The sequence below is a fragment of the Oryctolagus cuniculus genome, chromosome 6, assembly GCF_964237555.1.
Source record: "Oryctolagus cuniculus chromosome 6, mOryCun1.1, whole genome shotgun sequence".
NCBI lineage: Eukaryota > Metazoa > Chordata > Mammalia > Lagomorpha > Leporidae > Oryctolagus > Oryctolagus cuniculus.
This window is the reverse complement of record NC_091437.1, coordinates 88587622-88615428: the sequence shown is the minus strand read 5'-3', so window position 1 is coordinate 88615428 and position 27807 is coordinate 88587622. Positions and strand designations below refer to the sequence as shown.

The 27807-nt window shown below is 38.5% G+C and overlaps 2 protein-coding genes across 4 annotated transcripts in view; both read left to right on the top strand.

The window, feature by feature from the left end:
* Nucleotides 1-26782, top strand: part of TTPA (alpha tocopherol transfer protein) — a 39565-nt gene extending 12783 nt beyond the window's left edge. The window contains exons 3-6 of one of the 3 annotated variants that reach the window (XR_011389114.1): nucleotides 2482-2675; nucleotides 4238-4348; nucleotides 17009-17139; nucleotides 26668-26782. Coding sequence is in view for 2 of the 3 variants with exons in the window: in XM_002710502.5 (XP_002710548.1) it covers nucleotides 2482-2675; nucleotides 4238-4348; nucleotides 6135-6308 (479 nt within the window). In the remaining variant the exon portion in view is untranslated. Of the gene's footprint in view, nucleotides 1-2481; nucleotides 2676-4237; nucleotides 4349-6134; nucleotides 8217-17008; nucleotides 17140-26667 lie in introns of those variants that run through there. The other 2 variants (XM_002710502.5, XM_070075096.1) reach the window with 2 other exon arrangements.
* Nucleotides 22860-27807, top strand: part of GGH (gamma-glutamyl hydrolase) — a 28368-nt gene continuing 23420 nt past the window's right edge. The window contains exons 1-2 of the mRNA XM_002710524.5: nucleotides 22860-23074; nucleotides 26668-26782. Coding sequence (XP_002710570.3) covers nucleotides 22966-23074; nucleotides 26668-26782 — 224 coding nt within the window. The 5' untranslated portion in view covers nucleotides 22860-22965. The remainder of the gene's footprint in view (nucleotides 23075-26667; nucleotides 26783-27807) is intronic.

Here is a 27807-nt window from a genome sequence, read left to right as displayed (position 1 = left end):
TAAGTTAGTGGATGTTGGCCATCCACACTTTCTCACAATTCCTCCTCAGCCCATCGTGGTATGGTTTCATTTCTACCTCTACTGAAATGATGTCAGCCAATAGTTCTGTTACTTGACCCCCGAACCAGCAAGCCACTTCCTCTTTCTCGAGATACCCCCCGCCCTTGGCTTCTTTGGTGACACATTATCTTGGTATTTTCTTCTGACTTAACTGGCTGCTCTTTCTTCAATGCTTTTGGCTTGTTTTACTTGGCCTTCAAATTCTATGTGATTCCTTAGGACATGGGTCTCAGCATCCTCTCATGCCACATTATCACTCTACCATAACAGAGAAACACATGGATCTAAGACAGTTCCTATCGTAGATTGTCACATAAGGACAGACAACCCCCAGGTTTGTATCTTCTCCTTCAGGATCCATATCCAAGCACCCTGCTCCTGGTCCTAGGTCTCTCACAGTCACCACTCTAACATGTCCAAGCACACTGTCTTTTCCACTTAAAATGCTTGTCCTATCTCAATTATTGAAATGGTACCGCCATACCTGGTTGCCCAAGTCAAAAGCTTTTTTTCTTTTTTTTGTTAGCGTTATTTAGTTAGAATATTTTTTCCCCTTTGTTCATCCTGTTAGGAACTCCATGGAACCTCCCATCTGAAGATTTACCCTTTTTGTAGCTTTGGAAAAATTTTGTTACTCTTCTTTCCTTTGTTCCCTGTTATTTGTTACTGCCATATAGCTGTTCAAACATCTGGACCTAGCCACACATTTCTTAATTTTTCAATCATACATAGGAACTCTTGGCTCTTTTTTGCTGAGTTTGAAAGAATTCCTCAATGTGATCTTCCAAACCACTATTTACTTGTTGGCTATGTCTTTTCTGTCATTTGTCCCATCAACTGAGTTTTTTTTTTTTTTTGAATCATCTTTTTATTTCCTAAATCTGAATTGAGCATTTTATTTCTTTGTTTACATTTTGAGAAGGAGAGGAAGAGGAAGGGAAGGAGGGAGGGAGTAAGAGATCTTGCATCCAGTGGTTCACCCCCTCCCCCAAATACCCACAGTACCCGGGGCTGGACTGGGTGCCAGGAACTCCATCTGAGACCCCAGGTGGGCAGCAGAGGATCTAACTACTTAAACCTTCATCTGCTGCCTCCCAGGTCGCACATTAACAGAGAAGTTCGTTGCTCATGTGAGAGTCTCAGGCAGTGGCAGCTTTCCCTGCTGTGCCACAATGCCGACCCTAGAACATTTTTATAATAGTAGCCTACAGTGTCCCTTTTCCCTTTGTTGAAAATGTTTTGCTTTTGTTTTAGTGTTTCTTCATTTTTAGAATATTTCCTTGAATTTTGGTGCCTTTATCAATTGAATTTGGTTTCTCAGTTCTTTGTACGTGTGTGTTTAACATAATTTTTAATAGATGCAAAATTTTTTGGAGATTATCTGCTGTTCTACCATTCCTGCCTGCCACACTCTGTCCCAGGGATGTCAGAGAAGGGTGACAAGTGTGGACAAGAATGTCAGTATCTCCTCTCTTAGCACAGTACTTCCTGTTTTCCTGGGTGTGGGCAATTATCTGTTTTTTTTTTTTTATTTATTTTTTTGACAGGCAGAGTGGACAGTGAGGGAGAGAGACAGAGAGAAAGGTCTTCCTTTTGCCGTTGGCTCACCCTCCAGTGGCCGCCGCGGCCGGTGCACTGCACTGATCTGAAGGCAGGAGCCAGGTGCTTCTCCTGGTCTCCCATGGGGTGCAGGGCCCAAGTCCTTGGGCCATCCTCCACTGCACTCCCTGACCACAGCAGAGAGCTGGCCTGGAAAAGGGGCAACCCGGACAGAATCCGGCGCCCCGACCGGGACTAGAACCTGGTGTGCCGGCGCCGCAAGGTGGAGGATTAGCCTAGTGAGCCGGGGCGCCGGCGTGGGCAATTATCTGAATGCTTCCCCCAGCTCTTTTTCTCTCAAGCCCACACTTAAACTGTTCTAGCCTGTAGGTACATGACTGCTATGTGCTGATTGTTACCAAGGGCTGTCTGAGGTTCAACCTGTTGGTCTACTTCTCATGCATTTCCTGTAGCAACTTCTTTGGTCACTACAAGGCCCTAGTTGCTCCTAATAATCCAGCTTGCCCTTGCTTTTCCCATGTCAGCACCTCTGAGTTTGCAGCATACCCAGAAGCATTGCCATCTTTACCTGCAGCCTTTTCCAGCACATGAGGTTGTGGTTTCAGCTGGCAATGGAATCCAGCCTGCTTCAATTCTTTTCTTCCTGGTGCTCTTAAAAAGCTGGCTTTCACTAGGGATCTGAGAGAGGGAAGAGAAACAGGCACATGTTCTTGGACCTCAGTTTGATCTCTTGTTCACTTTATGATCCTGATATGTGTTTTTATTTCCCCTGATTCTTCGAGTATAAAAAGAATTAGTTTTCCTTTGTAAGTCTTCATGCAAAGCTGAGATATGATATGCTTTCCTTTTTTTTTTTTTTAGCAAACTGGGACCCAAAAGTTTTTACAGCTTATGATGTATTTCGTGTAAGTCTAATCACATCTGAGCTTATTGTACAGGAAGTAGAAACTCAACGGAATGGGATCAAGGCTATCTTTGATCTGGAAGGCTGGCAGTTTTCACATGCATTTCAAATTACTCCATCTGTAGCCAAGAAGATTGCTGCTGTACTTACAGTAAGTGTATATTTTTACAGTTAGGTGTCATACTTCCAATTAATAGTTTTTAATGTTGTCATAGGATAAACAGAGAAGTGATAGTAGCTTTATTAGAAACCTAAATAAAAAAGAAATGATACATAGAATTCAGTAAAGCTAAGAGAAAATAAAATATCAATTTATAAAAGAAAAAATGTTTAACAAACTGCCAAAATATATTCAAAATTAGAATATGTTCAACCATAGAATGTATACATTTAAACAATAATGTGGTAACTTTATCTTCATGACATTAAAATTTTCTTTCTACATTAAAAAATATCACAGCAGTGGTATAATGAAATGACATATGTCTTGGTAGGTATAAATTGATACAACCCTTTTCAGAAATCAAAAGATTTTTAAAATGGCCATCATTTGTGACCTAGGAATTCTACTTCTGGGAATCTACCTCTGGAATAATTAATTGTAAATATGGTAAATACTTTTTATGTAGTAATAATAGCTCACTATGTGCCACATGCTTTACTAAGTATTTCAAATGCATTAGCATTTAATGGCACACTGAACCTATGCTATATGATCATTATTTTTCCCATTTTACAAAAAAAAACTATGTTAGAGAGTTAATATAGCAATACTCAGGGACACACAGTTGTTAGCAGTGAAGTATTAATTCCAGTCCAAGTCTTCTGAATGTAAAAACCATGTTTATAACCACCACTCTTCCTTTGCATGTTGATGGTTACTGCATCATCAGTTTTAATAGAAGAAAATTAGAAGCAACTTATTTGTTCAGAAATAGGAAAATTATTACTTAAATTATGGTGCATTCATTTGATAGGTAATTGAAATAATATTAAAACTCATGATGTTTACAAAACCTGCATTATATCAGTGGGCCAAAACAAGATGCAAGCTATTTAAAGAGAATATTAATAGTTATGCTTAAAATAAAATCATAAGTTGAAAGAATCTGGAGGGAAAAACCCTGAACTAATAACATTTCTTTAAAAGTTATGCATAGGAAAAAAAAGACTTTTGCATGCAAGGACTTTGGAAGAAAAAGTCTCTACTAACTACACAACTTTTGGGTAGAAAAAACTCTCCATTAAATTTTTTTTTCAACTATTAGCTATTAACTTTTAAAATTAATATTAAGCCTATAGTACTTTTATGCTAAAGGCTTACAATAATGTCAAATGTGTGTGTATTGTATTATATTTTCAAATTTTATGAGTTTGATTTTTTCTCAAAAAGTTGGGAAAAAAATTCAATATGATTCACTGCTCAAAAGAACATTTGTATGTAATTAGGGGAGGTATTTTCTGGTGAAAATGTGCAACTGTTTCTTAAAATACTTATCCTAAGCTGCAAGGAAATCTACCTGTTAGAACTCTTTTCTCAATCTAGTGACAGAACTGTAAGCCAGGCTTTGTGTTGCTGGAATGAATGTTTTGAAAATAAACCATACTTTATGTACTTCTGTAGGATAGACAGTATTCAAGGAAGAGACTTGTCCAATATAATTGCAAAAACTATGTTTTGTTATTAAGATGTTTTTTCTTTATTTTCAAAAGGATTCCTTTCCATTGAAAGTTCGTGGAATCCACTTGATAAATGAACCAGCCATTTTCCATGCTGTCTTTTCCATGATTAAACCATTCTTAACTGAAAAAATTAAGGAGCGCGTGAGTAAAACATTCAACTCAAGTTCCTCTATGCCAAACATTTTAACCTTTTCCCATTTAGGATTGCTTCATTATTTTCTTCATATACACTCACTCACACCCCAAAATTTTGAAATTTTTTTCACAAATCAGCTACTTTTATAAGTTAAAACTCATTTGTAGTTAAAAATAAGTTAGGAATGTTGGTTATAAGCCCTGAGGAAACTGGGCTGGTCCTAACAGCTGACTGGAGTACAAAATGGTATATGCCCTATAGAGGGCAGTGTGGCAATAGTTATCAAAATCAAAACCTTGCTCTTCTGGGAATTTATCCATACATAAAGAAAATTACATGTATAAGGAGTTTCACTGCAGTGAATGATTGGACACCACCAACTGTTCATCATTAGGGAACTAGTTAGATAAAGCATAATATATATTCACCCAATGGATATAATGGATATTTATAGAATGTATTATAAAGCAAAGTAGCAAAATGCAGAGAAGTGTTTATAGTATACTACCTTTTGCATAAAAAGAGAGAAATCAGAATGTATATTACTTTGCATATTAATTAAAATATGCAAGAAAATAAAACTTGTGTAAGTAGTTACATTAACAAAACTGGACTGGGTGGCGTAGAGGGGGACAGGGTTTGGAGCAAGACATCTCACTGTATATCTTTCCACTTGTTTGGATTTCTGACTCTGTGACCATTTTCTTTATGTGAATTTAAAAACCTTTTATTTAAGGTATAAAACTTCATGCATTCCATATATACAAATTCAGGAACATGATGATTCTTCCCACCCTACCCTCTCTCCTCTCTCTACTATTCCCATTCTTATTTTAAGCAAAGATCTATTTTCAATTAACTTTATACCAATAAGATTAACCCTATACTAAGTAAAGAGTATAGTAATAATATGAAGAAATAATAAAATCTGTTCCTCTACAGTCAAATTAATGGCTGTTCAAAGTAATTGCCATCTCAAAGTGTCAATTTCACTTCTATAGATTACCTTTTTGGTGCTCTATTAGTTACCACAGATCAGGGAGAACATATGGTATTTGTCTTTTTGGAACTGGCTTATTTCACTAAGTATAATGGTTTCCAATTGTATCCATCCTGTTGCAAACGACTGGACTTCATTTATTTTTTTTTAGCACTATGTAGTATTCCATGGTGTACATATATCACAATTTCTTTATCCAGTCTTCAGTAGATGGACCTCTGGGTTGATTCTATATCTTAGCTGTTGTGAACTGAGCTGCAAAAAAAGCTAAGGTTCTTAACCGTCATTATTGTCTCTTAATTTTGTACCAGCCAACTTAACAAATTGTTAAAAATTATATACCACTATAGTTTCAATGATTTTGTGACTGCTTTAAAATTTATAGAATGAACTTGAGCATCTTTTCACTTGATTATTGTACTTATGCCACAGAAAATATTCCTTATATATCTAATTGTGTGCTCAGAGATATGCTTTTATTTAATAAGAATTTATACATTTCTTTAGGTATTAATGTGTAAGATAGTACATATTATTACCTTTTTATAAATCTTGTGCAGTTATAAGAACACAAAGAAAATAGTAAGATTATTAGATTCACAGTAAAATGTTCTAAATATAAGTAAATTCTTAGATTCATAAATAGAATCGATAATGCACTATATATACCTGCTTTCCTGTCTTGGAAGTTATTACATTACCCTGTTTTATGATGTTGATTTTCAACCAGAAGTGCAGGGAATACAGTTAGAACAGAAGGAATACCTTATAAAATATTTCGGTTATTTCAGATTCATATGCATGGGAACAATTACAAACAAAGCTTACTGCAGCATTTCCCAGACATTCTTCCTCTGGAATATGGTGGTGAAGAATTTTCCATGGAGGATATCTGTCAGGAGTGGACAAATTTTATAATGAAGTCTGAAGATTATCTCAGCAGCATTTCTGAGCCCATTCATTGAGAGAAAATCACTTTGTTTGAATGGATTCCTGATTAAAAATATATGAGTGAGATCCTATCTACCTGGTTATATGTTTGAAAGAAAAAGAGCAAAACTTTTAAACTAATTACTACTTATCTGATCATTTAAAATACATTTTCTGAAATGAGTGACATGGGTATTTGGGAAGGCTTTTTATTTTTTAAATGCTTTTTTTAAAAAAGCTTTTGAGGTAATATAAAGTTCAGTACATTTTTAAACCACAGAGAGATTACCAGTTTCACATTTGAAGAGACAATATAGCAAGTTATTTCTAAAGTAGCTGTTCATATATATCTTTGTTTCTGGAATATTTCATTTTAAACAAGTTCTGTGATCACATTTGTTTAGTAATATATTTATAAATAGCCCACTAAAAAGAGATATTAGCACAAGTTAACTGATGATAAAAAAACTGTTAACACTCACTTTGGGTGGATGCCAGATTCGATTATAATTCACATTAAAATCTTTTTTAAAAAAAGATTTCTTTATATTACTTGAAAGAGTCACACAGAAAGAGAAGGAGACAGAGAGAGAGAGAGAGAAAGAGATAGAGAGAGAGAGAGAGAGAGAGAGAGGTCTTCCATCCGCTGGTTCACTCCCCAGTTGGCCTCAATGGCCGGAGCTGAGCTGATCTGAAGCCAGGATCCAGGAGTTTATTCCAGTTCTCCCATGCAGGTGCAGGGGCCCAAGGACTTGAGCCATCTTCTACTGCTTTCCCAGGCCATTGCAGAGAGCTGGATCAGAAGTGCAGCAGCTGGGTCTTGAACCGGTGCCCATACAGGATGTTGGCACTGCAGGTGGCGGCTTTACCCACTATGCCACAGCACCGGCCCCTCACATTAAAATCTTAATACAGTTTATAGTTACTTCTGTGAGCCATCAAGATAGTTCATCCCAGAGAAATTCTATATTAGCACAATTTGCACAATAGAAACTTTTGATTAAAGAATGTTTATGCCATATTGTATAGAGCATCCATGGTCTCTGAAATGAATCATATATATTGATAGAATTGATTAACAAATACTTCACAAAGTATTTCAGGCCCAGTTGCTGGTTTCTCAGTAATATTTTATATTTTCAGATAAATCAAGAATATAATTTTGACTTTTGTTTATGGTTATTCTTATGATGATACATAGTTTTAGAGAGATAATAATATTTAATTGTTTTATACATGAACTATTTTTAGTTGAATAATAACAAAACTATACAATAGAAAGGAATTGTTTACAATTTTAAATCATTCTCAAGTTTGTGTTGTATTTCCAGGTTGTACAAAAAATAATTTTTGCATTTCTATTATCAGAATAAAGCAGATCTCACAATTAATCATGTTTATTTAAACAAAATCAATAATTAAATGCTGTTTGTTCTGCAGTTTATATCAAAGGGTATTTCATTTATTGAAAAAGACTGTATTCAGTGTGGCTTTCACTTCATGATATGCTTTCAATTCATGATGTACATTTGATAGTATTTGATAGTTAATTTTGTTTTAAACTTGAACATAAAAGAACATGGAGTGTTTGCCCAGCCAGTTGAGTTTCACCTTTAATTATATAATACTATCTTTGTGCAAGGATAAGAGAAGGATATTTTTCTTTATAAGAAAATTAGTATAATCAGGTGAGCTGATTCTTGTGATTCTCTGTACATAAATGTCTGATAACATTGAGAGTAACTGTGAATGTTCTTTAGAGAACATATTTGATTATGATTTAGCTTTGGGAAGCTAACTTTACATTATAATTTTTATAAAAAAAATCAGATGTTCTGTTTTTCTTAAAAAATACTGTCTTTATAAAATTTAACAGTCTTAAACTGTATAATTAAAGATAATGGAACAAAAAATTTAAAAAGAATAAACATCAACAACAAAAAGTCTCTGGCTTTCCAAATTTTATTCCTAGAAGTAGATATCACAATCCCACTTCATTTACATTTGGCTATTTAAGACAATTTCTTATGAATTAATCATCCATAAATGAATGATTAATTTAGTATACAAGTAAAGGGTAACATTTTAAAATGTCTGTAATTCATTGGTGATGTGGTTAACAGTAAATGGAATTAAAATGTTAGTCAATTTTTTTTTGTGATGGGTTTTGAGGTTTTTATAAATAAAACAACTCCCTGAAGAGCATTAAAAAACAATGTGAAATGATCAGGCAAGATGCCACAGTAAATAACTGATTGTCTGTATTACTTTACCATACCAGAAGTGCCTAAAAGGTTAACTCTATTATGTTTTCATTGTGTTATTGAACTGCACAATAATTTATTTAATATTGTTCAGAAAGAAATAAACTTTTTTTGCATAAACCATAGTATGCAGTTTTTTCTTTTTTAAAATGTGATTAAATATTCTTTTTCAAAACCTGCTTTTTCCTTACTAAAAATTTAAGAAAACGTATCACAACTAATTGTCCATTACACAAAAGTCAGTTTTTTTCTCTGTAAGTTTTAACTGTAGACTGATTTTCCATGTTGCTTAGTTCACCAACTTTTTCTCCAACTGCTTTACATAAAGGGACCACAAAATAATTTCATCAAGCTAAATCATACATATTTAAGAAGTTAAAACTTCCAAGCAAAAAAGCCATAGAGTGCCACTCAAACAGATAATTTGATTTTCTTTAATAGACTTTGTTTTTTTTTCGAGAAGTTTTAGGTTCATAGGAAAATTGAGTATAAGGTGCAAGACAGACAATTTTGAAACAATCTGTTATTAGTACACATCATTTTGTCAAACTAGATTTTTCTTACAAAAATAGCCCTGAAGTCCTATTGCAAGTATTATATTTGCTACTCATCTAAATTAAGCTCCATAGATCATAAAACAGGTTAAGATACAAACAACAACAAAAAACTCAGCCAACTAGAAAGATGGTGTTTTTTAAACCCTCTTTCCAGGCCCTCTTTGTTGGATTTTACCTCTCTTAGATGCTGTTGAAGAACTAAGAATTACAAAGATGGAACTAGAAATGAGGAAAATAAAAGTACAATTGACTCCAGATCAAAAGTAGTATATTTTAAGGGCCATTAGAGTGATTCCAGTAAAGTGCTTTTGGAGTTTATTAGAAGGAAAGATGATTGCCACGTGGTGTGACCAAGGATGCCTTCTTAGAGGTGGTAGTTTGAAGCAAAGCCTTTTATGAGAATTAACCTTCCTCAGTAGCAATGAAAACTGAGTCAAGGATGTACATTCCAAGACAAGAAATAGCAAAGTTAGAGATAAGAAAGAATAAGGCATATTTGAGAAATAGTGAATAGTCCTGTATTTGTACAGAGAAGTGGACCATCCGATAAGAAAGATTCATGTATGTCAAATTATGGGAGGCTTTGAATACCAGCAGAAAGGCACTAACCCTATGGATTAATTATTTTGTACCAGGTACTATGTTAGATTAATATACTTTGCATCATTTAATTTTTTCCAAAGAAGAAAACAAAGAGTTAGGTGGTATTATGCCTATTTTTATATCCTTTTTTTTTTTTGACAGGCAGAGTGGACAGTGAGAGAGAGAGAGACAGAGAGAAAGGTCTTCCTTTTGCCGTTGGTTCACCCTCCAATGGCCGCCGCGGCCGGCGCACCGCGGCCAGCGCACCGCACTGATCCCATGGCAGGAGCCAGGTACTTATCCTGGTCTCCCATGGGGTGCAGGGCCCAAGCTTGGGCCATCCTCCACTGCACTCCCTGGCCACAGCAGAGAGCTGGCCCGGAAGAGGGGCAACCGGGACAGAATCCGGCGCCCTGACCGGGACTAGAACCTGGTGTGCTGGCGCTGCAAGGTGGAGGATTAGCCTATTGAGCCGTGGTGCCGGCTATTTTTACATCCTTTGCTCAGAATTAGAGCCAGTGGATGACAGAACCAGAATGAACTCATGTGGCCTGTGAAGTACACACATTCCAGCACAACCCCAGTGCTCCTGTTAGACCTGACTCTGCAGCCCATGGCAATCAGTGGCTACCAGATTCTATCAGTCCTACTGGAAGTGTCCAGCCCTGACCTATTTCTGAGTCTAACAATCTCTCATCCAATCTGTTGCAATAGCTCCCTTTTAGACTGAGCTTCCCATTGTTTCTGCTTTTACCCAACCATTCCATGTTGTCAGAATTATCTTTGTGCAAGATTGCCTTCTCTGATCTTTAAGAAAGCAACACTACATGCAGGTAAAATGCAAATTGGGACCCAAGGCTGTTCACACCCAGGCCCAACCTGTTTTTCCATCCTCATACTGCAGGACTTCTGACTCCACCCATACTTCAGGCACACTAACCTCACTAATTGGAAACATTACTCCTTCCACACAGGACAGAAGGGATGTGAGCTGTATTTCATACTCTGAACTTTTGTTCCTGCTGTTTCTTTTGTTCAGTGTCTGCTTATCTTCACAGTCTTTGCCTGTTCAGTAAGACTTCTTTGTTCCCGCCTGTGTGTTTCTCTGAATGAATGTATAGCTGCTTACCCACCTATGTCTATTCCAGAAAGTCTTCTTAAATGCAGACATTGTCTTCTTCATCCTTGTATAACCAGTATCTAACCAGGTCTAGCATAGAGTAAATTTTCAGAAACAGAACTGATCAAGATAAGTTTCTTAATTCAAAGCTGGGTGACAACCATCATGGAGACAGCCCCCTCCCCCCCGCCCCCAGGGCCTTTGTGGCGTGTTAAAGCCCAGCAATGTGCTAACTAGAATATAGTCTACATGGAAGTGGGCTGACTTCTGCACATTCCTTACAACCCTCAGAGTTGACCTTCTTCCACCCTTTCTCTCACTGTAAATGTTAGCTGTCTTATAATGGTCAGTTCCTATACATTAGGCTTTATTTTTGACTCAACTTCCCTCTGGTTTCTCTGTTTTAAATATATTAATGTCAATTTTTAATTGATTTTAAATTCCAATTCTTTTAATTTCATATACATTCAGATTGGCCCCTATGGATTTGTTCAGGAGAACCATTAATCAATGTTAAATAAAAGCCCACCATAATTTGGCTCTCATGCATAGCCTGCTCTCCAGCCAAAATGAAAACACCTACAGCTGCTATGTTAAGCTCTTGAGGAAGGTTTCCCATAGCAGAGCCCCTCTCTTTCTCAGAGGACCGTGTGCTTGGGGAGATGTGGATGGTTTGTGATGGGAAATGGTCAGCTTCCTTCCCTGCAGCTCAGTCTCATCCATTAAAAGTCAGGTTCACCTCTTTTGAGGAATTTCAGTCCATCAGTCACCTCTGAAAATATTGAGCCTTGGTAGATTGAGTGGGTAGATGACTTTCTTATTAAGCTATCAATGACGGCCAATCTCAATATTTACTCCAAACCCTTGCCAACAAGGGACATAATATCTCTAAACACAAAATACAATTAATAGCTCTCAAGTCTCCAGGACATGCTATTTCTCCAGATGGAGAAAGCGTCTCTTCTCATTTCCTTTTTGTGCCCCCTCTAACATTTCCTTCATCTCTACTCCTCATTTACCTATGAGGGTCTTACAAAAAAGTTCATGGAAAACACATGTCAAGAGAAAACTGTGCATCAACTTCAATATATGTTGTTCCAAAATAAATTTACCTTTTTAATTCAATTTCCACCAACTTTTAAAAATATACAGATTAAATTCAGGATCCCCAAAACTTTTCAATGGTGTTTGGTGAATTGATGATTCAATTTTAAAATCTTTCTTAAAATTGTTGCTTTTACTATCCTGCTGTTTGTTTTATGATTGATTTGCTGAAATTTGAATTGTTTGTCCCCCAAAACTTGCTAACAACAGACAAAAGAACCCCCAACATTTTGTGTTGAATTATCTTAGAAACATTTCCTGCTTATAAAACAACCCCTAGTGTAAATCTCCAATTTGCCATGTGTTTACTTCTTTCCATGAAAATCTATGGCAAAACCATCCTCCTAAGATACTCTGATATTTAGTTCTGCACAACTATTCATGTTTCAATTGCCAGAACAAAGACAGTTTCTTTACTTATCAAGTTTTTGTCTTTGACAGAAGCCACCCAGATACTCTTTGCAGTTTGGCAGGTAGTCTGTCTGGAATCAATGCAGGAATTCTAGGGAGGGTTGTGAGGTATAATCTTACCTCATTTTTATTCAGCCTCTGCTATATGTAACTTTTATGCAGACACCAAATGCAACTGGGCCTCTTTTAGATAATTCTGTCCTCACACGCCATGATGTCTAGACAAATTTCATACCTAGTAAACACATACCCATCACTATAAAATATTAATAATAATATAGGCTTCTACTAAAGCTTTCATGCAAAAATGGAAAAGAGGGGTAAATTGCAGCTCATCTAGCAAAACTTAACAAAACTTTGTTTCTTTTAACAAAACTTCTATCTCTTTTAATCTCTTTTAAACTTTTATCTTTTTTGTTCTCTAAAGAAGTAAAAGACTGGGGCTGGTGCTGTGGCGTAGTGGGTAAGGCTGCCACCTGCAGTGCCGGCATCTCATATGGTTCAAGTCTTGGTTGCTCCACTTCTGATCCAGCTCTCTGCTATGGCCTGGGAAAGCAGTGGAAGATGGCCCAAGTCCTTGGGCCCCTGCACCCACGTAGGAGATCCAGAGGAAGCTTCTGGCTCCTGGCTTCAGATGGGCACAGCTCCAGCCATTGCGGCCATCTAGGGAGTGACCCAGTGGATGGAAGACCTCTCTCTCTCTGCCTCTCCTTTATCTCTGTGTAACTCTAACTTTCAAATAAAAAAATCAATCTTTTTTAAAAAAAGTGAAAGATCTCTATGATGAAAATGATCAAACTTTGATAAGAAAATCATCAAGGACACACAAAAAAATGTAAAGATAGTCTTTGCTAATGGAGTGGAAGACTCAATATCATTAAAATGTCTATACTACCTAAAGCAATCTACAGATTCAATGCAATCCTTATCAGAATACTAATGACATCTTTCAGGAACTAGAAAAAGCAATCCTAAAATTCATATGGAATCAAAAAAGACCCAGAATTGCCAAAGCGATACTGAACAAGAAAAATCAAGCTGGAGGCATCACAATACCTGACTTCAAAGCATATACAAACCTATAGTAATTAAAACAGCATGATACTGGCATAAAAGCTGATACATAGGTCAATGGAACAAAGCAGAGGGCCAGAAATTAATCTACATACATACAGCCAACTGATTTTTGACAAAAGTGCTCAGACCATTCAACAAATGGTGCTGGCAAAACTGGATTTATGTATGTAGAAGGATGAAATTAGATCTATACCTTTCACCATATCCAAAGATCAACTCAAGATGGATCAAAGACCTAAATTTAAGACCCAAGACTGTGTAGCTGCTGGAATAAAACATAGGGGGAAACACTCCAGGACATTGGTGTAGGGAATGACTTCTTGAACAAGACCCCCAAAGTATAGGCAACAAAAGCAAAACCAAAAAAATGGAACTACATAAAACTCAGAAGTTTTTGCACAGCAAAGGAAATGATCACTAGCATGAAGAGACATCCAACAGAATGGGAAAAATGTTTGCACACCACCTATCCAGTAAAGGATTAATAGCCTAAGTATATCAGCACTGTAAAAAAACTCAACAACAACAACAACAACAACAAAACAAACAATCCAGTTGAGAAATGGGCAAAGTACTTCAACAGACGGTTCTCAGAAGGAATACAAGTCGTCAGCAAATGTATGAAAAAATGCTCAGCATCACAACCCATCAGGGAAATGCAAATCAAAACCACAATGAGATACTATCTTACCCCTGTCAGAATGGCTAAAACTCAAAACAGAGACTAGGAAATGCTTATGAGGATGTGGGGAAAGAGGAACACATACAACTATTGGCGGGAATGTACATTAGTGTACCCACTGTGGACGATAGTATGATGATGTTTTAAAAAATTAGAAATAGATTCACCATATGATACAGCAATCCCACTACTGGGTATATACCCAAAAGGCTCGAACACAATGTATCAAAGAAATATCCACACTACCATGTTTATAGCAGAACTGTTCACAGTAGCCAAAACTTGGAACCAACCAAAATGTTCATTATCAGATGAGTTGATAAAGAAAATATATAGAAAAATATATAAATTTATATAATCTATATATAATGGAATATTATTCAGCTATGACAAAGAATGAAATTCTACCTTTTGCAGCAAGATGGACACAACTGAAGGACATCATATTGAGTAAAATAAGCCAGAACCAGAAAGACAACTACCAGATGTTCTCCCTTATATGTGGGAGCTAAAATTTAAAAAACAAAAAGGAAAAAACAAAGAAATGTCTGTATATCAATATTACTACAAATTTAGCTTTATAAGTTTTACAAAACTTTGTTTTATACTTTAGTCAAACCAATGGTTAAGAATGCTATACTACTACAATTTTAGTGATGTGTGATTACTTTAAAATTTACTGTATATGAGTGAAATGGTCATTTTCCATTCAATTATTATTTATAGCCATTGTCTGTATTCCCACTAAAGTAGGATCTTTTCACTTCTTACTTGTTAAACTTTTTAAGTGGTGAAATACTGAGACTTTTTACTGTAATGCAAATTTGAAACATGTTATCTCAAAAACTTAAAAAATAGAGGGAAATGGAGAGGGATGTGGGAGGGAGAGGAGAGAGGGAGGAAGGGGCTATCATTATGTTTTTAGAACTGTATGTCAAATCACATTGAATCTGTTGAAAACAATGAAAATCAAATTTTTGTTAATTTTTAATTAATTTTTATTAATTAATTAATTTTTATAGAATCAAATTTATTTTTATTTGAAAGGCAGAGAGAGGGAGGGGAAGGAGGGAAAGACAGAGAAAGAGAGATTTTGTATTTGATGATTCATTTATCCAAATATCTCTGCTCTCCTCTCCCTCCTTCTTTCCCTTCTCTCTCTCATTATCTCCTGGTCAGGGGTTTCCTGTGGTGTTGCTCAACATCCATAACTACTTTCCCATATCCTTTAACAAAACAAAAGATCTCTTCCAAGATTCGCACTCTTTACAAAGTATGGAAATAGAATGGGATGGATTAGTAATAACTATGTGTCACCTGTTTTTCTTTTTGAGTGTTAATTCTATACTTTTTCTGGCAGAGAGATTAGGCAATTTTAATACTTATTTTTATTCCTTTCATTTGTACATATTAAATCTATATAATTTCAAATTCAATTTTTCATTGTTTTTCCTTCCTCAACCACTTTTTAAACTACTGTGCCCTTGCATATAGTCCTACTGCAGTTTAAACAAGCCACACTAATTGTCATGCCATGAAAGGATGTCATAATGAGTGAAGGATTTACAAAGACATGTCCCTTCCTGACTTCAGTGAAGAATCACTTGATTTTGAGTATCAGAGTACACTTTCATAGGAGATAAAAGAGGAGAAATTCTGTACATATTTTCTGTGCATGTCTGCCAAGCTCTAAGTGTGAGGGCTTTAGAGACATAGATTTTAACATTTTGTAACAGAAAATGACGTGCTCTTGTGCTGTTAGTGGAAAGCCAGCCAAAAGATGACTTTTATCCAAATAAAAGGTGATTGCGAAAATTTAACAAAGTAACTGACAGCGGCCGGTGCCGGGGCTCACTAGGCTAATCCTCCGCCTTGCAGCGCCAGCACACCAGGTTCTAGTCCCGGTCAGGGCGCCGGATTCTGTCCTGGTTGTCCCTCTTCCAAGCCAGCTCTCTGCTGTGGTCAGGGAGTGCAGTGGAGGATGGCCCAAGTACTTGGGCCCTGCACCCCATGGGAGACCAGGATAAGTACCTGGCTCCTGCCATGGGATCAGCAGCAGTGCGCCGGCCGCAGCGTGCCAGCAGCTTTAATGGTACAGCTAATACTAAAAATAAGAATGGGGACATGAGTCTTAGAATCGAATGTGCACATCATATTCTGCCAAGTACAAAGAATGTAACTAAGGAAATGAAAGCAAAGGAAGAGGGGAAGAAAAGTAAGAGTAAAATGTTGTAGTTTGCATGTGATTTGTTCCCAAAGGTTTATTTGTTGGAAATGTGGTCCCAATATGGCAGTGTTCCAATATGGCAGAAGAGGTGGGGCCTAGTGAGAGGTTTTTGCTGTAACAGCCGGAGCTGGGCCACGCTGAAGTAGACCAGAACTCAATCAGGTCTTCCAGGGACACAAGTACCTGAGCCATCATCTGCTGCCTCCCAGGATACACATTAGCAGAAAGCTGGATCAGAAATGGGAGAGTCAGGACTTGAATCAGGCACTCTGACATGGAATGTGAGTGTCATAAACAAAAACTTAAGTATCCACTTTTGATTTTTGTTTTGCATGACACTTTGTTAAACTTGCTAAGGTTTTTGTTTACCTGTTTTTGTTAACTAATAGTCCTCACAGTCATAGAAGCAAGAGTGCCAGTAAAATGGGATCCTCTTATGTGATATCTTCAAGTTAAAATTACTAGATACAACAAGGAGACATTATTCTTTTAAAAAAGATTTATTATCTATCTATCTATCTATCTATCATATCTATCTATTTGAAAGGCAGAAAGAGAGAGAGATTTTCCATTTTATGGTTCACTCCCTCCCCAAATGGCCATAAGAGCCAGGTCTGGGCCAGTCTGAAGCCAGGATCCTGGAGCTCAATCTGGGTCTCCCACATGGGGCCAGGAACAGAGTACTTAGGTCATCTTTCATTGCCTTTCCAGGTACATCAGCAGGAAGCCGGGTTGGAAATAGAGTCGCTGGGACTGAAACCAGAACTCTAAAATGAGGTGCTGACACTGCAAAGCAATGGCTTAACCACTGTGAGACAAGGCCCCAGAGACTTGATTTTATGGTAAATTAGAGAGATTTTTAAAATTCTTTCTGTATAAATTCTAATTCTTTGAAAACCTCTTTGTCCATTTTGTCCATCTTTTTCTCTATTTTATTTAAAATTAATCACATTTTAAAATAACTAACTTCATTATCAGGGTCATTTATGGATCTTTCATTTTATTTTTATTTTTAGGTTATTACTAAATATTTTTTCTTGATATTTTTAGCAATCTTTTACTATATAATTGGACTTTGTATTTAACTATTGAGGCTCCTGGTAATAGTTTATTTTTTTAAAAAATTTTAAAAATTATTTCAAAGGCAGAGAGAGAGCAAGAGTGAGAGCAAGAGAGAGACAGAGAGAGACAGAGAGAGAGAGAGAGATGTCTTCCATCTGCTGGTCCACTCCCCAAATAGCTGCAACAGAACTTTATCCTGGTCTTCCACGTGGGTGGCAGGGGCTCATGCAATTGGGCCATATTCTGCTGCTTATCAGATGCATTAGGAGGAGGCTGGTTCAGCAGCACAGTTCCTGGGCCTCAAACATAAAGATGCGACTGAACCTGTTGTGCCACAATGCCCCCTCCCACCAAACCCCACCCCCTCAGTAATGTTTTCTTTCTTTTCTTTTCTTTTCTTTTCTTTTCTTTTCTTTTCTTTTCTTTTCTTTTCTTTTCTTTTCTTTTCTTTTCTTTTTCCTTCCTTCCTTCCTTCCTTCCTTCCTTCCTTCCTTCCTTCCTTCCTTCCTTCCTTCCTTCCTTCCTTCCTTCCTTTCTTTCTTTCTTTCTTTCTTTCTTTCTTTCTTTCTTTCTTTCTTTCTTTCTTTCTTTCTTTCTTTCTTTCTTTCTACAGCAGAGTTAGGCAGTGAGAGAGAGAGAGAGAAGTAATATTTTCTACCAGTGGTAGTTCTTCTTGCCTTTTGTCAGATATGGTAACAGGTAAGTCATCAAATCAGGCCTTTGCTATCCTCAACCTTTTTCTTCTCAACCTTTAAGCTTCTTCCTTTTTCAGGTTTTAAACTTACTTCTTACCCTTTGCAAGTTAAAATCTAGTAAGTAGTTGTGTGTTTCTTGCACACCCCTCCTAATAGCACATTGCCTCCCCAACCTTGCAAGACAAGTAAAGGTTTCACTGGTCTTTCCTGCTCTACCCTGTTACCATCCCAGAACTCACCACCTATCCCATGGGAAAATTTACTCATGCTTTTCTTCATTATCTTTTTTCCCACTCTTATATAACTAAAAAAATGCACTAATTTGTCTTTTTCCCAGTAGTATGTGTGCTTGCCTAGGATATATTTCTGTATTTAATCCACAATCCAATTAATCATCTATCTATAGGTATTTATAGGTACAAATATTTATAACTTTTATTAAGTCTTTGATCCCTCCTAATATGTTTCATCTAGATGGTTAGTTTTGAATGGCACTTTTCGACTTCTACCTGTTATCTATACACAATGATCTTATTTACATATTAGTCTGTTTTCTCTTACTATAACAAAATTCTTGAGGGTGGGTACTTTATAAAGAAAAGAGGTTTATATAGCTCACAGTTTTAGATATTCAAGGACATGGTGCTGGTCTCTGCTCAGCACTGGCGAGGATCTTATAGCAGATGGTATGCTATCACGGTACCACCACACTTGACAGTGAGAGATCAGTCACACAGTAAGATAGCCAGAGGCAAGGAGCCAGCAACAACTTTCTACTATGGCCAACCTCTTCTAGGTCCTACCACTCTCTGAATACTGCCACATTGGAACCACACTTCAACACATGAATCTTTGGGAGAAAAACCACATCCAAACTATAGCATTTTACTTTATCTTTTCTTCCCCTCTCCCTTTGCTTACATATACACAGTTGTATTCTTTCTACTTGGCACAACAAGATAGTCATATTCTATTTTTAGACTCATGTAAGCATTCTTATTTTAGAATTAGCTCTGCCATTAAGTATATTAAATGCTGTCAGTTAATTTGGAAAATTTTCTCTATCATTTTTTGTTTGGATAAAGTTCATCTTCTAGTAGGGTTTCCACTAATGGCTCAAGAGTAAACTATTCTGTTATAACATGTTAAAATGTGTCTCTAAAGCCCCCACAGTTAGAGCTTGGCTGAATTATAGAACTAATAATTTATGATTTTTACAATGGTGTTCCATTTTTGCTTTGATTTTTATATTGCTCTTGACAAGTGCAAGAAAATCTTAATATTCTTACCATTATAAATCGATTATTTTGCCTGTTGGTCTTGATAATTTTTTCTTTAATGTGCTATAATTTTAGTAAGATAAATTTCAGACTTGATTATTCCAGGTCAGTTTTACCAATTGTCATTTTTTTCATTTTCTTGGATCCTATTTATAAAATATTCCTGTTCTGTTGCTTCATTTTCTGCTGCTTTCAGAATTCCCATGTTACATATGTTGGGTCTTCTTCACCTTAGCAGTTTCTTTGCGATCTGCTTCTACTTCTTTTTGTCACTTAAATTGCCTTAGTTTATTCCTATTTCTGTTTACTGATCTTTATTATTCAACTTTGAACTTTTTCTGTCTTGGACAGACTGTGATAATCCAGTCTTCATTTCTAGACATATAGTCATTTCCTTCTATTTTCACTGGTTTGTGAAATTCCTTCCTTTTTTGTCCATTTCTATTCTTAAGTGTTAAACTGTAACTTCTGATTCTAAATTTCACACATACACACAAAATCTAATAGTTGTTTGAGGATATTTAATCTGTTTGGAGCTTAATCTTAGGGTTTTTTTTTTTCTTTTTACATTGCTGTATGTGTGAGGAAGACCTTTCATTAGGAAATGTTCTAATTCAACTTTTCTATTTCTTCCAAAAGTAGTTTTGCACTGTATTGCTTTTTAAAAGTATCCTATTTTTTTCAATAGTACTTTGTGGACCCATTCCTAGTTGAAAGGTGTTTTCTTCTGTCTGTATAATGAAGTGCAATTCTTTAAATAGATAACATGTTTTAGTGGTGGCAGTGCAGTGTAAGCATGACTTCTCTTGTTTCTACAGAATCTTTAATTTTCCCCCTCACTACTTTCTTACCCTTTACTGCCATGTCTTTAAGGGGTATTATCTGCTGCTAATATAACTGATCCCTCCGAATGCTCATTTGAAGCTGTGATCTTTGATCTCATTTTCTTGTCTGTTGCCTGTAGTCCGTGCTGTAACCTATGAAGACCCAGTCTTGTTTAGTGTTTTGGCACTTACTGTTTGAGATTTTCTTTCAAGATTCTATAATCTTCATTTTCTTTTTCAACCATTTTCTGAAGCATTGCCTCTCCCACTCTGCACTCTAAGTCTTATGGCAGTGAAGGAAGCTCAGTTGGAATTTTGTATTTATCAGTTTTTTGTTAATTTGAAGTTTGTGGTATTCTTTTTCACCAGTTTTGGAGAAGGCCTGGATCCTGAGTAGTTTTATTTGTGCTTCTTGTATATCTCATGTTTTCTTGGAGAATATGTATGAAAGATTCTGGTTCAGGTAGTTGAAATTATCCTCTAGACCATGTATAACTTATCTCTGTTATCTCTTATTAATAGACTTATCTGTTAATAAGTACCTCCAATTCAATTATTTCCTGGTTAAAATCTATTAATTGTACAATTTATTCACTCATTCTGCTACCCATGGTCATTTGGATTGCATTTAATATTTACTATTTAAAACATGCTGCAAGGAAAATTTTTGAATATATTTCTTTATTTAAATGTGCATTTGTATCTCTAGGGTATATACTTACATCTGAGAAGTATGGAACTATAGAATACATGAATCTTCACCTTTACCAGATATTGCCTAACTGCTCTCAAAAGTAGTTATAGTAACTAGCAGTGCTGTCTGAGAATTCTTATTTTACTACATTATGCACTTGCTAATGTCAGTGGCTTACTTTTTTGTCAACCAAATAAATTTGAATTTTGTCTTGTCCTAATTTGCATTTCTTTGATTAACACTGAAAGTTTGGTTTACTTTTTGTATTCTTTTCCTATTTTTCTGTAGTTTTATTTTTGTATGCTCTAAAAATATTTTTTTAAAAATATTTATTTGAAAGGTAGAGTTGAGGCTGAGGTCAGGAGCCTGGAACTCCACCCAGGTCTTCCCCATAGGTGTCGGGGCCCAAACACTTGGGCCATCTTCTGCTGCTTTCACAGGAGCATTAGCAGGGAGCTGGATCGGAAGTGGATCAGCTGGGACTCAAATGGGTCCATATGGCATGGTAGGTGGCAGCTGAACCTGCTGTGCCACAGCAGTGGTCTCTAGAACTACTTTTAAAATTCTGTATTTTATAGATGTTTTCCAAATCTATGTTCTCTTTAATTTTTCAAACTGTATATGAAGTTTTAAAATGCTATCATTACCAAATTCATTTTTCCCATTAATATTTTCATTAATTCTGATCACAAAAGTTGTGAACATGCATACTTATATACTTTCTTATGAGAGTATATAATATTCTGCCTTTCACAGTGACCTTTTTACTACACCTGGAGTTCATTTTTGTGTGTAATGCCAGGTAAAAATTCAATTTTTCCTTTGTGGATAGTCAATGCTCCTACACCTCAAATTCATATTTACAAAGGATCCTTTGTCTACTCAATTATGTGCAAAACCACTTTTGCAGCATCTCTAATCACATCCTTTGGGGCTCATCTCTCACCACACCCTTTTACAGTAATATTATTTTCTTGTTAAACCAGACTTACTGCACTTACTCTCCTTGAAAAGCACCCAAACTTTCCTCTGATTCATTTTCTTTTTCATATTTCCGCACTTCCTATTATTTATCCCTTGTCAAATGGTAAACCTCTTGTGAAAAGAACATTGTCCAATTCATCTTGTCGTCAGCAATGTTACTCAACTAGGTTTTCCAATACTCAACCTTATTCTGAATTTAACTTGGCCTTTATACAAAGGAATACACTTGTTACAAGCTATACGAGTATTTCATTTATTTAGGAACCCTCAAAACGCTTTGGACCTACACTCATCACTTGTGTCTCTGGTTATTGGAGAATTTATGGTTGTCAGTAGTTAGCACAACATCGTTTATCAGGAGACATCGTTTGCGGGTGTGGCCTGCACCTGCTCTTTGCCAGAAGGAGTAGGCCCCTCCCTGACCCAGTTCTGCGGTGAGGCGCTGAGCCTGTGAGAAGGTTCAAGTCCGTTGTCTGCTCCTTTACCTCAGGACCCCCGGGACACCTGGACCCCCCCCCCCCCCACAAGTGTGAAAATTACCTCCCAAGTCTCAGCCTGTCCTTACATGGAACGCTGGAGTGTCAACCGCTGCTGCCTGCATCCCTAGAGAAGGGCCCTGACTTTTTAAACCGGAGCTACGGGTGGCGCAAAGTTCTCTGTCGACTTCTAGAACTTCTCGTCAGCCTCGCTGGCTGCTTGGTTACCACACTCCGCTAGGCGGAACCCCAGCGCTTTCTCCTCGAAGACCCGGGCTGGCCGCCCAGGCTTCGTGGCGGTCACGTAAGGTCCCATCGACATAACAGCTGAAAGGGACGATTCCGATTCCGAGGACGCGGAAACCACCCGGGGCCCGCCCCAGGCGAACCCGGGGGTCTCCACAGCCGGGGCCAGGGTCGGGGAGCGCGGGCCGAGCGATGGGGCGGGCGCGCCGTCCGCGCTCCCTGAGCCGCTCGCCCCCGCCCAGCGGCCGCCGAGCACGCGCGCCAGGACTGCATTTCCCATAGGCCCGCGCGGCGCTGCGCCTCCCGCGCCCCCGGCGTGTGATCCAGCGGCCGGCTGCTGCCGCCGCAGTCCCGGCGCGCCTGCAGTGCCTTTGAAAGGCGGCGGGAGGCGGGAGGCGGCCGGCGGGATGGCGAGCCTGGGTCGCCTGCTGTGCGTGCAGGGTCTGCTCTTCTTCTGGGCGGCGAGTCTTGGGCTGTCCAGACCTCACGGCTCCGCCGACAAGAAGCCCATCATTGGTAAGAAGGATGGGGCTGGGGGCTTGCGTGTGGCGGTTGGCGCCCCCAGGCACTAGACTCCTTGGAAAACCGCTGGTAGAGGGTTACTGTGCGAGTGCATTTCTTGTACCAGTAAGAAGCCTTGCCCGACACCTTTGGGCTCTCACTGAAATGTAGCAGAAGCCTGATTGATTTCCTTGCACTCCTAAGGCTGTCAAAACTGGCAAGGGGAAGAGTGCACGGTGAGAACTTCTGCGGGATTTTGCTTTCTGGTGCATAACTGGGAATTTGTACTGAAAGAAACATTTTCTTTTTTGCATGCAGCTTGTAATTTCTAACTGGCGCCTATAGATTCTGCACATGCATTATATTTATTTAAATTTCCTTGGTTGCTGGCGAATTTTAAGTTACCATGTATTATGCATATAAAAAATTGAATGTACTTTAATCAGGAGATTAAGGTTCTGTCTTGGACTTTGTCATCTTCAGCATCAGAGGACAGCCAGCAGCAACTATGATGATCGTAGTGTCACTTCTGTTTGGTGTTAAAGGAGAGCATGCAATTTTTCATGTCCCGCACATTTGGAACATAGAATGCCTTATTCCGTATAGTTATAGTGATAGTTAGATTCTATAAGAAGTTAGCCCAAATACAATTATATGTAGTGAGTTGTCTTTTGTGGGTCCAGGGAAGAGAAAAAAGAGGAAGAAAGAGCATGGATTCATTTCCCTTTTCTAGAATTGAGAGTAGCCGAGGTCAAATATAGAAAAAGAGAGCCTGCAAGGTGGCATATTGGGTTAAGCCACAGCCTGGGGCACTGATTCCATTCTCAGCTGCTCTGCTTCTGATCCAACTCCCTGCTAATGGCCTGGGGAAAGCAGTGGAAGATGTCCCAAATGCTTGGGCCCCTGCCACCTACATGGGAGATCTGAATGAAGCTCCTGGCTCTGTACTGCCCCAGCCTGGCCGTTGGGGCCATTTGGGAGTGAACCAGCAGATGGAAGACCGACCAACCTCTCTCCCCCACCACCCAGTCTCTCACTCACTCTGTACTTAAAAATCTTCAAAAAAAAAAAAAAAAAAAAAAAAAAGAATATGCTTTTGATCACCCTGATCTAGTTAGACAAAATATTTAACTGAGCACCTAGTATATGCAAGGCATTGCAATAGGAAATACAAAGGATTCAAAGACATTTGAGCCACAAAGATTGTGAGATGGCCTTAAAGCAGGGGTGGAATTCTGGTCACATGATGAAAGACAGGGAGTGTAGCCTGGCTGCTTTCCATGGAAGGTAAGAGTGAATATTTGTGGGAGGAGAAGGTGGAGCTTACTCTAATGGGCTTTTCTGATTCTTGTGCCTTGTATTCCTGTGATGCCCCAGTCTCTGCTTTGTAGCTGCTTTCTTGCCAGCCCCGTTCCTCTCTTTCCATGGCACTATTTTTCCTAGCCACATACCATTTTCCTTAGTGAAGACAATCTTTCTGACCAGGGAGGAGATAATTTTGGTGAACAAATGTTGGCATTTGACATATGTTAAGTGAATACCTGATAGATAGCAATCATTTTGAGGAGCTCAGAATACAAAACCAGCTGATTTGCGAGATGGCTTTTCCTGTTAGGTGGCCTGCAGAGACCTTGAAGATGTTCCAAATGGTAAATGTAGGTAAAGGAACTCACTGGACAGACATATTTTGATGAATTCTGGATGCCAACAGTTCCGGGGCAAGGGTTTTGCTGGTGAGAGGAGGCCAGAGAAATAGGTGGTTGCAAGGAGGAACTTCACAGTTTGTTAAAATTCAGGAACCTGGCCAGCGCCGTGGTTCAACAGGCTAATCCTCCACCTAGTGGCGCCGGCACACCGGGTTCTAGTCCCGGTTGGGGCGCCGGATTCTGTCCCGGTTGCCCCTCTTCCAGGCCAGCTCTCTGCTGTGGCCAGGGAGTGCAGTGGAGGATGGCCCAAGTACTTGGGCCCTGCATCCCATGGGAGACCAGGATAAGTACCTGGCTCCTGGCTTCGGATCAGCGCGATGCGCGGCCGCAGCGCACCGGCCGCGGCAGCCATTGGAGGGTGAACCAACAGCAAAAGGAAGACCTTTCTCTCTGTCTCTCTGTCTCACTATCCACTCTGCCTGTCAAAAAAAATAATAATAATAAAATAAAAATAAAAATTCAGGAACCCAATGAAGTGCTTAAGCAATGTTGTGACCCCAGCTGATATCTCCTTCTGATCTCATTTCCTATTGCTTTCTCTCTCCTCTTACAGGGCTCTAGTGGATTTGCAATGTGGCAGGCACTCACCTGACTCATGGGCCTTTACACTTGCTGTTGCCTTGCCCTGAATTGTCCTTCCCTTGGATTTCTGTAAAGGGCTAACTCTGGAGTCCTGGCTCCAATGCTATGTTCTAACTTCTTGTGGATGGCTTGCTGAGTCACCTTGTTAAAGACATTGTGGTCGGCTGGCGCCGCGGCTCATTAGGTTAATCCTCCGCCTTGCGGTGCTGGCACACTGGGTTCTAGTCCTGGTCGGGGCACCGGATTCTGTCCCGGTTACCCCTCTTCCAGGCCAGCTCTCTGCTGTGGCCAGGGAGTGCAGTGGAGGATGGCCCAAGTGCTTGGGCTCTGCACCCCATGGGAGACCAGGAGAAGCGCCTGGCTCCTGCCTTCGGATCAGCGTGGTGCGCCAGCCGCAGCGCACCAGCCGCGGCGGCCATTAGAGGGTGAACCAACGGCAAAGGAAGACCTTTCTCTCTGTCTCTCTTTCTCACTGTCCACTCTGCCTGTCAAAAAATAAAAAAGTAAAAAAATAATAAAATAAAAAATAAAGACATTGTGGTCCCCTCTATAGAAAGGACACTCCCTCCCTTCCTCTTCTTTACTTTTTCTTCTTAGCATTTACCGTGTCAGCCATTACACCACACATTGTATCTTTTTATCTTGTTTATTGATTACCCATTCTTCTTCTTTCTACATCTTGAAATTAAAGCTCACAGGGCACGGAGTTTTATTTTAGTCACTAATATGCCTGGCATAGAGTGTGATCCAACATTACATTGAATGAATGAAAGAGTGGTGATGTGGTAAGACTTGTTTTCACGTGGAAAACTCATGGGAATTGAAGGATTCCTGAAGAAAGGATGTATAGGGACCTTTTAGTAGTCAAGGGAGACGGGGGGAAAGATGTTGGTTGCTTGGATTAAAGTGGTGTGAGAGAGGTAGGTGGAAGATATTGCTACTGTTTTGCTTTGTTGTCTAGGAAACAGCATGTCTCTGAGTGCAAGTGAGAAGGGAGTGGCCCCTTGTAGATTTAAGGATCTGTGCTCTGGGCTAGGTCCACAGTGGGTGAAGGATGCTGGTACTGTTGTGAACCCACATTGGGGGCTCATTGGCCTTACTGAAAAGGGTGAGAGAGAGAGGAGTAGGCTCCTTGACACTAACATCTGCCTTCATCATTCTTTCCCCAAAGTCTTTGGATGGCCTAGCAAGAGATGCTTCCTGTTTAATGCTGTGGATTGAAAGGATAAAATAGTGATGTTATCATTGTGATGTGCTTTTGTTTGTGAGCAGGAGAAAAGGACTTTGCAGGAAATGAAAACTTTTTTTCCCATTTTTTAGGAATATTAATGCAAAAATGCCATAATAAGGACATGAAAAGCCTTGGAAAATACTATATTGCTGCATCCTATGTAAAGTATTTGGAGTCTGCAGGTGCAAGAGTTGTACCAATAAGGTATAGTATTTTTTTATGCTGTACATAAAAATTACTCTGTTGTTAAAATTTTGTTTTATTTATTTGAAATTCAGTGGGAAAGAGAGAGAGAATTGATCACCTACTATTCTTTCCCCAAATGTTTGCAACAGCTGGGGCTGGGCCAGGACAAAGCCTGGGAATTGGGACCAATCCTGGTCTCCCTTATATGTGGCAGGATCAGGTATGTGAGCCATCACTTACTGCCTCCCAGGGTATGCATCAGCAGGAAGCTGGACTTGGGAGTAGAGCTATGGGATGTGGGCATCCCAAGTAGCATCTTAACTGCTGTGCCATTCAGTTGCCCCCAAATTACTGTGTTTTACTTATATAGTTAATTCTTTTTCTTCTGTCATTATATCATTTCAGTAAACTAACATTACATCTGATTTTTGCCACAAACCTGATGCTTAGAGTTTCTCATTAAATTTTTTAACACATGTATCTGTTACATCAATAGAGGTGTGTTATACACTGTAGTATCAAGAGTGAAATTAGTTTCCTTTTCCTTTATTCTTGAAAAGATCATCCTCCTAGGCACCATGAAAGTAATAGAGTAAAAGAATATGCAAATTAATCAACCTTATTCAGTGTTATTAGGATAAGGAAACAATGAAGTGATTTTTTAGAAGGTGGAAAATATTTGCACATGCTACCTGAAAAGTTCATAAGTGACTAATGCTGCAGTGTTGCTTCAGTGCAAACTGTCAGTATTTTTGTGATAAAATAACCCAATAAAAAAGATTTGTCTCATATTTTGATATGAACGGAGCTGAATTCATCTCATGGTTTCACTTGGAACTACAAAAAGTATTTAGTCTTTAATTTTTTAGTGGCAGATTTAGTTTTTCAAATGAAGTCTTATTTGGAATGCTGATAATGTCAGAGTTTTAGAGCTGTGGAAGAGGCTCCTGAGAATTTTTGGCACTGGGTTTCAAAGTTTGGTCACAGATGCTTTTCAAGGCAAGCTCTTCTGTTAGGATGTTAGTGCTGATAGTGTGGGTGGG